Source organism: Pezoporus occidentalis, unplaced genomic scaffold (genome assembly GCF_034315485.1).
Source record: "Pezoporus occidentalis ecotype Australia unplaced genomic scaffold, CSIRO_AGI_Poc_V1 ctg119, whole genome shotgun sequence".
NCBI lineage: Eukaryota > Metazoa > Chordata > Aves > Psittaciformes > Psittacidae > Pezoporus > Pezoporus occidentalis.
The window spans coordinates 1,320,452-1,332,849 of record NW_026912983.1 but is presented as its reverse complement, the minus strand read 5'-3'; the positions used below and the strand labels follow the sequence as shown (position 1 = coordinate 1,332,849).

Below are 12,398 nucleotides of genomic sequence, written 5' to 3'. Positions count from 1 at the left end.
TAACCTTAAAAATGAGAAGAGACTGGGTTGACAACAGCAGGAGATTAAGAAAAATCAAAAGGTGTGCACAGGATTTATTGCTCTGACTCACAAGAACGGACATCCTACACTGGCAATGCTGCTGAGATCACCAACTCAGCTGTTTGCTCCATTCCTTCTTAAGAAACTCTTGAGATGGTTTTGAAGCCATCCTCAACTTCTGTACTTGGAAACCAGGGTTTTAACATGATTTTTAAACATGAAGCAGCAACACCTTGTGGGGAGGAGAGATGGAGAAGAAAGTGGGTTTCTGAAGGCACTAGCCACTGCTTTTCAGCACAGTACCTTCCTCAGCTCTTTCTCCTTTTTGCTCTGTGGGGGGTAAGACTTTCTCTCTAGTTTTGTGATTTTTTGTAGAGGTGTCAAAACTACTCAAAAAAAAAAAAAACTTTAAAAGAACCAAAAATATCAAACACAGAGTGGTTCACAGACTTCAAGACCTAAACTCCAGCAGATCAGATGGTGCTTCACAAGAAACTCAGATGTCTTTTTTGGGGAAGGCAAATATAGCTCATAATCTTTTTTCAATATAAGCTTTTCCAGTGTGAGCTGCTCCCACCACCGAGTTAACTTATAGATTCAACAGTCTACCTATCTCATTAGTCATTCAGATATACTTTTGAACTTCAGACCTTGAAGCATTTCAACACTAATGTCATGAATACTCTGCAAGAAGATAAGCATAACAGATAGACAAAAAGTAGTATCTGTCTTTCTCTGTACATGACAACGCCTAACAAATCTGTGAAAGATAAATTGACTTAGTAAACTGTCACAGAAACAACTGTCCCGGAGCAGATTTGGACCAATTCAGAAATATTCATTACAGCATTATCATCCAACAGATGAAATAACCTACAGCAAACAAGGCACCTTGAAAGAACCTCTGCACAGCCACATCCATCAGCTCTAGAGAAATCCACATACTCTTTTTGCTGTTCTGATACCATGCAAAGCATGTAGCAGGAAGACACAAAGATGGATCCATCAGTACTACACCAGTCAAAGACTAGAACAGGGCACAGATGATACTTGATCAAAACAAGTATTTTGGTCAAATGAATACCATATATTTATTTTTATAAATATATTTAGCTTTTTATTCTTTTCCTACATCCATTAAGAGGTTAAAATTAAATAGAAGGTCTACAAAGAATGGCTGGAGCAAGGAGGAACAATACCTAAGAAACTGTTATCACCACTTCCCCCTTTTTGGGGGTTGCTAAGAAGGGCCTCCTCACAGGCAAAAGGCTTTGGTTCAAATGATTTTAAAAGCAGCAATCAGATCACAAAGCTGGAGCGCTGCTTTACAACTGCAACCCCTTCAAAAGCTTTACTTTGGTGGTATTTCTATTCACCTTTGGTTTCTGGGCATTACAGAATGATGCCTTCAGACCTCTCTTCGGAGCTGTTACTGGGACCATTTTGGTGTTTAAATATTAGTTAAGATTTTTGCCCAGCAAGTATTGGGAGCTGGGGCTTTGAAGAAAGCCAAAATAGCAAAATGAAAAAATCCCATAAAGTGATAAAGCTACAGGGGTTAACAATGATGACAGTGCTTTACACTTTGAATTGTACACTTCTTTCCTGCCCTACCCTTACTAGTGGAACACTATAAAATATGGGAAGATTAACTCCTCCAATATTGGGCTGGGATAAGAGTTAGGGACAGCACTAAGAGGGATCTGGCACTGGTTTTTCATTGTGAGAACAGATTGTGCTTTCTGGCATTTTCTGTGAGCTACAGCAGACAGGTATTAGCCCAGGAGGCAGAATTCAGTCCTGAGCTCACCAGCACACCCAGTGTGGAAATATTCCAGTTCTGAGCCCAACTCCATCACAAATGTTTTTCTTCCCTAACTGTGCCAAACCAGAGTATTAAAAAACTCAGAAAGCAAGTTTAGTGTTGTCTCTAGCAATAGGAAAGCTATGCCATAAACTAATAAACACAGCCATAAATGGACTGTTACATCAGTCAGAACCTGACCTAGAGCTGTTTAGGAGCAGTATCAAAACCCTATTCTTAATACTTGGCAGGTAAGTGAAGTGATTTTCAAACTGCCAGACACACATGTGAGCTAAACAGCTTCTTTTGATGGATTTTTAATGGTGTGTACTTTGGTTTTTATTGTTTGGAGCTTAGATACTTTTTTGCGAGGTTTGTTTTAAAATGCAAATATATATGTAAATTTTGAGTCTACACAGATTATGTTGGGACTTGAAAAATTCTTTGAGAGTGTATTTTGTACACAAAATCATACAAGCACGTCCACAGAATTTCTGCTGTCACCCCTCAGATTATTTAAGATTGAAGAGGAAGAGCTTATTAAAATTAGGGATTCATATTAACTGTTTGTTGTTATTTGCAACCTGACAGCACTATTAAAGCTCATTCACTCTGGGGTTCCATTGTGCCAGACCTTAAATTCACACACACGAAGTCACAGACTATGTTCTGAAGACCTTATATTCCAGCTTGCTGTTCATGCTGGAAATACACCTCTTTCATGTAACTGTTGAAGGCATTAATAGTCAGTGTTCAAGAAGCATGTGGATGATGCTCTTACTCATATGGTTTAATTGTAGGTAGTTCTGAGAGAAGCAGGGAGCTGGACTCCAAGATTCTTACAGGTTCCTTCCAATTGAGCTATTCTGTGATTCTATGAACTGGTTGCCTGACTAGTGAAAATAGTGAGTCCTCTAGCTAAAACAAAACTCTGTGTCGATGTCCAACAGTTTATTGAACAGAGTCCACTGCTGCAATAAGATGAAATAGGGTTGCCCTTTTACAGCACCTTCTACCCAAGAATCTATCAGCTTTATCACATATTTATGATCTAAATATTAGAAAACCCTACTGATGAAGGGAAGCATGACTGTAAGTTTTAGAAGGGAAGACTGAGTCCTATGCTGACTAAATGCTTTTTTTCAAGCATCATAGTCGGTGAGAATCTAATTTGTATTGACTATAGCCCTTCAGGTGAAGGGGTGTCACAGGCTAGTATGCATGATGTTTGTTTGTAGACAATGATCATTTGTATCTCTTTTTCTTGGGTAATACGATCTTGTCATGGGCATCAATAACCACAAAGTGCATCTGAAGTAACATTTGGGATCCAATTCTGACAAACAGTATGGCATTATTTGACCTGAAATCTAGGATCTAGCACAGAAATCTGTGAACTTGCTGGAGGAATCACTGCAGAAAGCAACAGAACCAGATGGTTTTTGAAGTGTTACTTACTATACACCACTGGGTGAGAGGGCTGAGCTGACACCACTTGTGTAGAAAGACCTGGGGACTGTGGCTCATCCGTGCTTGTGCCCGACTGCTGGAAAGCCAGGTCAATTTCTTCATCTGTCAGGCCTGGGGGAGCAGAGGAAATGAAATCAGTTTAGCACCTTTACCCACTTGATGCACGCATAATTAAATTCTCAAGCCAGGCAGAACCCTTTCAAGCTGCAAAGGATTTTGGCACTGACTTGAGCAGTAATGCCTCCCCAATTTTGGATTCACTGGAATGTCTCCCTCTCTCTTTCTCTGTTGCAATTTAACCTTAAGCGACAGAATATTAGCCTCAACGCTGCTTCCAAATGTGGCTCATTCAATTTCCTTAATTTATCCTTGAGTTTATTGCTGCTTTTGAAGTAGCTTTCTATTGCAATTCTCCATTCTTCCCCCGAAAAAAAGATACCATCAACTGCAAATGTGGCTCATTTTAATCTGTAATGGTGTAAAAAAAAAAAAGAGGGGAAAAAACTAACAATAATGCATGAAAACAGACAGGGAAACAAAAACCTAATTATTGGGTTAGACGACTAATTAGTCTACATCGTTTCCGAAGACGGGAATAATTTGCTTTATTTTATGACAAATGCAGAAATAAAAAGGAAAAAAATCAGGACTGACTGTGATTAGTATGAATGGGACACAGAATGCAAGGAGGAAATAAAACTATAACAAAACAGATCAAAACAAGGCCGAGCCTAAACTTTCAGCGTTAGCATTGCCCCGGCCTATGGCTGCGTGATTAGATTGCCCTAAGGCAGCCTGGCTTTTATTTCACGCGGAGCTGTAGTAACGCTGCACACATGGTACATGTTGGTGCAGTCACTCCTGCCATCAGGAAATGCCAGGATGACCATCTGTAATTGGCCACAACATATGGAAAAGATTTGGCCAACAAGGGGGAAAACAAAAGCAGCTAAAGGATCCACGAGGACCAGCATCTGTAAAGAAGCTGCATTATTTTTTCCCAACGAGAGAAAACATCCTCTAGAAAAAGAATTTAAGACTCGGATGGCAACCATGATGTGGGGCCTGGGCAGTTGTGTATTATTTGTTGCTGTTCTCCTGCACAGAAGCAGGTAGAAAGCCAGTGTCCCTGCCACAAGGAACATATGAAGTGATTCAGGACCTTTTACTATACAAGCAGCATGTAAGCAAAAACATTCAGGAAAGCTGGAAGCGAGAATATAGATTTTAAGGAAAGAGATTTAGAAGAGAAGAGAGAGACCCCTCGATTCTCACACAGCTGCTCTAGGGACTGAGGGCAGTGAGGAAAATGGTATGAATATGACAGCAGTGGGATAAAAATGGGGGAATGCTTTCCATCACTTCCACTCGAGATCCATGAAGATCTGGTAGATGAAAATCGTCAACTTAACCCTTTAAAACACTTGGCTTTTTAACATAAGGGAGACAGAATGTGGAAAATGGGCAGGCCCTAAGTTTTGATGATTTTTTCATGATCTTAAACTTCCCTGCATACTGGGGGTCTAGACAGAATAACCTGTAGCACAAACAGTAATGCCAGAAATAAATACACAAGTCTGTCTCAGAACTGTTATTTAATATCATAAAGCACTAGCACAGTGCTTCTGGTATTCAGAAGGCTTTATAACTATTAACAGATCTTTTCCCTATTCCTGTGAGTACACGAGAGACTCTGAGTTCCTGCCAGATACTATTCTATCTACTCTACAGTGCAAATACTGTTGCACAGAGAAATGAGGTGATTTCTCTAACATAACAGAATATTGTCAGTGTCAGAAACAGCATCAGAAATCTGAAGTTCCTGACCTCTGGTCTTGCAATCCTTTTAATTGTATTTGATGCATGCCTCAAGTAGTAAGGAACCAAACCCCACTTAACAGTATGGAACAAGACTTGCAGTGAGAGTAATAAAAGGCACAGGAACACAACTCAGCCCATTGTTCTAGTCACAAAAGCAATATTTATGGTGTCTAAGCCATGCTAGAAAGTCCTAATCAGAAAGAAACTGTTTTAACCAGCTCCTAATTATCCAATGTAGGAGAAAGCGTAAACACATGCCAACACTGCAGATCACTAGCAACTATGGAATTTCATAAAGATGGAGATAACATTAGCTGCTGGCTGCAAACGTGGCTCCCACTAAAATAGGGCATTTTGTCCTACTTCCATGCTAATCTGATAATATTTAACACTTAGAAATGTACAGAAGTTATGGAGGATCCTTACCTCTTTCTACAAAGAGAGCATGAAACAAAACTTATTGTTTCCTAACCATCTTGCCCCTTCTGTTCTCATCCTGTTTGAGATTAAATGCACTTCTAGAATTATTCTGCTCTTGCCAACTAGGGACACTCAAGTATCACTGTTCCCATTAAACCCCTGCTGTACTGTGGAGAGAAACCTGATGTGAATGATAGAATGATGGAAAATCTTTCACATTTGAATTCCTGGTTTGAATCCTGTGCAAAGTAGTGCAAATTAAAATTGGTTATTACATCCCTGGACTATTCTGCTGCCTTGTGAAGTGGTCTTGTTCATGGTACAAAAGAACATCACAGCTACATCCCTTCTTAATTATCAGAGGAGAGGGCTGGGACTGCCATCACCTTGGAACACCTTTTTATTCAACCAAACAAGATGTTTTTAAGGCCCTGTCATCTTGGCCTCCAAGCATCAAGGGAATAATCTCCTGGAGCCGATTCCTTAAGCATATATATGGAGTGAGTCTGCACTGCAACTAGTCATCTGTGGATTCAGAAATACCTGCCTTCATGGTTGTCATTTCTCACACACAGGAACAAAACCATACAAGACATTCTGACTGTCCTCAGGCAATTACAACTCATCAAAATTCCCTCTGGAAATTCCTTAGGACTTCTTTTCACATTCACCCCCTACACACATGTATGCACACAGCATGGGTTTTCCATGTGCCAAATTATTCAACCTTGATATATTAATTACATAGAAAAGTGGGAATTTCTAAACCAGACCAAAGTATCATCTGTTCCAATATCTCAAAGTCCTTCTATTACTGCTTTATATTAAAAAGTGTTCATGGTCCATTCATTGCTCTAATCTAGCAGGAAGATTCTCTTGGATGCCAAAGCAGTGCCACAAACACTGGAGCTTTGCGTCTAATATAATTCTCAAATAGGTATGTCTGAGTTTAAGAGAAAAACTGGTCCAAGTCCACCTTCTCAACACTTTGGAAAACAAACCTTTCAGTTCTTCTGGAGTTGCAGCAAGATCAAGACCATGCAGAACGTAAAAGGTTAAAAGGAACAATAAAGGAAACTGCCAATTGTAAGTGAATTATATTTGGCTTTGAAAGCTGAGCCACAGCTATATTATAAAAGGCATCTCTTTGCGTTGTTTACCATCACCCTGACTAATGCAGACCTTTTTTTTTGTTTTAAATAATCTCATGCAAATTAGACACACACTTCCTTCCAGTTGATTGCTATCTGCAAGGAATAATCTAACCGCAGAGGGTACCGAGCAAGGACTGAGCTGAGGAGAAGGATGCAAGGAAACTGTCTTCATAGCCCCACAGAATGCAAACCTATTCCCTTCCCCCAACCACCCATTTCATTCCTCTACAGCACCACAGCCATCACAAAGAATTAGGTATAATTTTCACAGAGCCTTAAAATTTCCTTTTCAGGCTTCAGGGTGTTGATCTGAAGAATGCAGCACCCATGACTGTCTTGCACTTAAAGGTTCTTGCTGACCCTCTTCTGCGTTTGTCACCAGGGCCACTCAGTTTTCAGGGGTCGCTCAGCCCCTGTAAGCTGTGGTCAAACACAGAATCAGAGCAAGTCAGAGAATACAATGGGTTTTCTCAGACAACTCCTGGTGCTGGCACCTCAGGTGTATAAAAAGCTCCTTTGCCCAAGAACTTCCAAGGCTTGACTGTCTATTTAGGCCCTTCTATAATACCTACTACTGTTTAAGATAAGGACCTCACATACATCAAAATACTGTTCCTCTTATGACCACTCTGAAGTAGAGGAGGACTCAGAGGAGTACTATTATCATTACAGATGAGGAAGAGGTGAGACACACAGATATGGGAAGTGTTCCGAGGTCAGAACCTCTGACAGTCAGAAAATAACACTCTGGAGATGCAAGTCCCAATCCATTATTTTACCATAAATCCATTCTTCTTTATTTTCTGGATGAAACACAGTAGCAATAACTGCAATGCAAACCCCTTGCATGAGCTTAACCAGAGGAGCCACCAAGTTTTTTCTTCTCCTTTTCTGACACAGGCTCTGACATTTCAGTGACAACCCTTTTTCCCATCCCATCCACTGAGCATATCTTTTTCTTCATTATATTCCTCCTTGCACTGCTCAATCCAGCAATTCATGCAAGATTTTCACAACCTGAAGGCAACATTAGTTTTAGGGAGAAAATGTCTGGTTAGGAAGAAATTGAGAATTCTGCCAGAATAGGGAAAGGTGGTGGAATGAATTAAGCTCCTTTTGTGGGTTTGCAAAGGCAGTTTTATTACCACCCTGACAGACCACCCGGGAGGAATGAGCACACCTATCCTTTGGCAGGGACAGAGGCAGGGCAGGGGGTGGTATCTCTTGTTGTTTTCCTCACCCACCCACACACTTTCTATTGAGAAGAAAGCAAAATTGAACTGGACAACTTGTTTAGCTACAACAAACTCTGCGGCTACTTGAAGTTAGTGCACGGTATCATATGACTAAAAGGAAGATCTACTGGTAGGCACCCTGGAACGACATCACACTCCTGTTCCTGGAAGCCACTGAGTCAACTCTGCTCAGAAAGAACATGGGCACATTTTAAAAAAATCATCATAAAAACCTTCTGGGATGTGATCCAGACTAATGATTCCACCTGTTCAGTCAGTTACATGCAGCGCTGGGTGATGTTTCTATCAGATGTTTGTCCTATATCCTCCTCCTCGCTCAGCTGAATGCATTTCCAAAAGGTCAAAAGGCATCGTCCCCTGATCCATTTGCTTTCACGCATCTTGAGTCATGGGGCATTCAGGAGGCTGAGCCCGAGCCAACATTTCAACAAACCCCAAGGTCTCAGAAACATCACTTTGATTTTTTCTACCCTCCATTTACATTAAGACACTGTATTTGAATGTAAACATCCTGCTGCTGCACTTCCAGCTCAAACTTTGTGTAAAGGAACCCCAACATCAAAGGGAATTTCACTGGTCTCAACTGTCATGCCGAAAAATAGAGCAGTAAAAGTCATTTGAAAAGTTACTGAAAGAGCTTTGAATTCCTACAGCCTTATTCACCTACAAGCCTGTTAATTATGCAATTGCAATCTTTAAGCAACATTATATACTTTAACCCATCAGGGTGACTAAGTAGCAATCAGAACTGATAATGCTGCTCTAACCTCATTGCACAGCACGAAAACAAGGAAGGAAAAACCTGACTGACAGTATAACACGGAGAATTACAGCAAGCCAAGCAGGAAGGAAAAGGTTAAAATAAAAAGTATTTTGGCATAAGAGATATAAATAAATAAATAGACCTGGCAGCAGTTTCTCTTCCTGGCCAAGCTTTTTGGAGTCTATAATAAAATGAAGTGTAATGGAGTAGAGGAGGGCAATGTCAGAGGGTGAGGGTTTGGGAGAGAGGTTGTTAAGTATCTCCCTCTCCTCAGCTGTGTTTACTCCATTTACAGGACCCCAGGTGATTGATAGACAGACAAAAGCAAAGCAAGCAGACAGTCACCCCCCTCTGGGAGCATCAGGAAAGGGGATAACTCCTGACATCATCTAGAGCCCCAAACTCCCCTTAGCCACTTGTAATTAAAAAGACAGAGCAAGATATGCAAGCCAGAGAAAAAGTAAAAGAGGATTTTTTTTATTATTTATTATTAACATTTTGTTGGAACAGGAGAGTGCAATAAGGACTCTCAGAGCCGTTAAAAGTCGTTGGGTGACCTGCAGACCCCTATTTCCCAGAGCCTTGTATAAAATTGAATTTTTTAAACATAAATTACACGTAATGACGACACTGTAAAAACTAACAGTAATGGAAAGCTGTGCTGTATTTCATTAGCCTGTATTATTCCGTGCCACCTGATCCAGCCGGGCCTTGTTTATGAGTTAGTGTGTTAGCAGATGCCGATGGAAGCATTTGCTTCGACCTTGCTCTTCTCATTGGGGCATGAAATTACGACGGCAGCACCTTGATATTACAGCCATAAATACAGTAAACTGCAAATTTAAGCCAACGGCTCCTATTGTCTCTGAACATAAAGCTGATCGGTATTTATTTAAAAGGAGAACGAAAAAAAATATTATATATCACCTTGTTTATGGGTCCAGTCTCCCCCCTTCCCCTAATCTGCCTTATTCACTTGGTTAAATACTAAACAAACAAACTAAATCCTCCCTATTTTCTACTGATTAAATATTCGTATGAAATGAGTATTGTCTTCCAAAAACTGGATCAAAGTCTTTTCACTCTGAATAAGAAAGGGCAAATGACTTGCTTAGCGTGGCTTGGAATGGAAAAAACAGGACCAAGTACTGCAACTTTTCGGTTTTCTAGATATGAGAAGTTCAAAATGGAAAAGTAAAAAGTTGCTGCTGGTCACTCATTCATGTTTGTGTGCAACGTGTTTGCGTATGCATATGAGAGAGGGAGAAATATGCTTCCTTCCAGTTGTTTTCTATTTAAAAATATCTCCCCTGTTAATACTATTTCAAACCAAGGAGGAAAGACACAGAAAAAAAATTGCAGTAAGATTAATGGAAAGCAGGGGGGGGAAATGTATAGGATTCCTTCTGTGAGGCAGCAAAGAGGAGAATGCCTCTTTCTCCTATGGGCATTTTGGATAAATACCCCTGTTCATTGACAACATACCCACTAAAATTTATTAGAGGGGAAAAAAATCAAACACAAAGGCAAAAGGACATTGTAATATCACAAAGCATATCACAGCATAAATCACAGCATTATAAGCCAGTGCAAAATGTATTTCACTCGTAGTTTCAAGGCAGGGAAAATACAGTTTCACTTGTAGTAAGAGAGGTCAGGTCTTCCTCTTCTAATGTAAAGTAAGCTCTTTGCTTACATGAAGTATGTTATCTCTGTTCCACAGAGAAAAAAAAAGAAGGGATACCTTAAGTAAAAGCTCCCAACACTAAAAGATATATTTCAGGAGCCAAAGCACTGAAAGGAGAATAAGAGGAACAACAGGCAAGACAAAGTGGCTGGATAATGGGACTCACACTTGGGATTCTGAAATGCAGAAGTCCTATTAGGTGCAGTGCTATCCCAACCCTAACAGGATTTGGATACCTTGTTTTTGCATTAATCTACAACAAATCTTCAGGTAGCAGAGAGCGTAATTCAACAGGAACAATTTTTGCTTCACAAGAAGTTGAAATCAGAAAAAAGGCAACGTGACTCTAAATCAAATGAGACATGTCCAGAAGTTCTCAGTCACCTGAATTACAGAACCACAAGTCTTATTACAAAGCCCAGCTGAATTCCTACACAAACATGTGCAAAAAACACAGCAAAAATTCAATCCTGAATACCTTCTTCTGAAGACCTCTTTATTACAGAGTCGTTCTAAGAATATGGCCATGGGGTCAGCAAAAAAGACAGAAGAAACAATTCTTTCAGTACCAGAAATAAAAATCTCTCTTCCTAAAAATGGGAGGAAATTATATATTATCATCATCTATGGGTTTTATTCTTAGGTCACTTGCCTTCAGCTTTTCCCTTCTATTATCATACAAGCAGAAGGTAGTACTTGATAGAAAGCCTCCTTCGAGTGGAGAATGGCAGAATAAGTCCATCTGTCTACTGCTCTCCTAGTGACGAAGAGACACAGCCAAAACCAGGACAACATGACGTGAGAACTCTACATGAGAACAAAATCCTTTCTATATGTGAAAAGATTTCAAGTTACTATCTGCCTTGGGGTTTGAAGGCTTTGATGACTCTATGCTAGGATGCCAACTCCAAGGTGGTTTATCAGGAATAGAACATAAGCAGGGCTCTGACATTTGTTTAAAAGAAGCCTGTACAGGGCAGAAAATCCAGATGATGGAAGAGACACCACTCTAGTAACCACAGTGCTGTTATAATTTGTTACCACAACTGACAACCTCCCTAGAAATAAAACTATGCAGAGAAAACAAGTATTAGACACACTAAACGGGTATGTTTCCAAGCGTACCCAACCTGGGATCTGCAAATGCTTCTTGTTATTTCTGCAGAGAAACAAGTCTCATGGTGATGGTCCCTCACCTTCATTACTTGTATTATAATACTCCTTAGAGACCCCAAAAGGCATTCACCATGCAGGTACTGTGCCATGTACCATGCAGGAACAAGGCAGGCACACCCAAAGCATTCAACAGTCAACGTGAAGGGGAAAAAACAGGTTGGAAAGAAAAACACACATAAATGAAGTAACTTACCCAGAGTACACAGCAGGTCTATGAAACATTCTATTAAGTTGGAAACTACAACAAAACAATTCTATAAAGGTGAAAGGATATTAATTTCTTCTACATTTCCAGAAGTAGAACTGCTTGGTACCCAGCACTTGAGAAACCTAAAAACTGAACTTCACTACCAAAACTTGAGACAAATTTGAATAACAGGGGTGACAGAAAATCCTTGTGCTTTAGATCAATTTACTTTGTGTGAAAGAAAAGTATTTTGTTAAACAGGTTGTTGAGCAATAGCAACAAAATGATTGGCCTTTGGCTACTCTTTGATCTGTGATATTATCTTTAGGAGCTTCTAAGGAGAAAGCCAGAGGTTGTCTGAAATTTGGGTAAGGTAAAACCCTGCTAATACAGGAGGTTTGATTCTAATCTGCCTTTGGAACTCCAATTTTAAATTGTACTTCCAACAACTTGAACCAGCATGTCATAAGAATTCCAGCACTGAAGTAGAAGGAGCTGCCCTGAAGGAGCTGCAGTCAACCAGACATCATCTTTGTTATTGCAGCAAAGAATAACTGGACCTTTCAATGGCATGGGCCTGAATCTGGTCTGTATTAGATCTGACCTAGCAGACTGGCCATAATGTGGAATAATACCAGA

General features: G+C 40.1%; 1 protein-coding gene across 2 annotated transcripts in view; it reads right to left on the bottom strand.

Annotated features, from left to right (window-relative positions):
- The window catches only part of PEX14 (peroxisomal biogenesis factor 14), a 76,310-nt gene that overhangs the window by 13,455 nt on the left and 50,457 nt on the right, over positions 1-12,398 (bottom strand). For both annotated transcript variants that reach the window (XM_062604557.1, XM_062604566.1), the window contains one exon: positions 3,284-3,406. In XM_062604557.1, the coding sequence (XP_062460541.1) occupies positions 3,284-3,406 (123 nt within the window). The remainder of the gene's footprint in view (positions 1-3,283; positions 3,407-12,398) is intronic.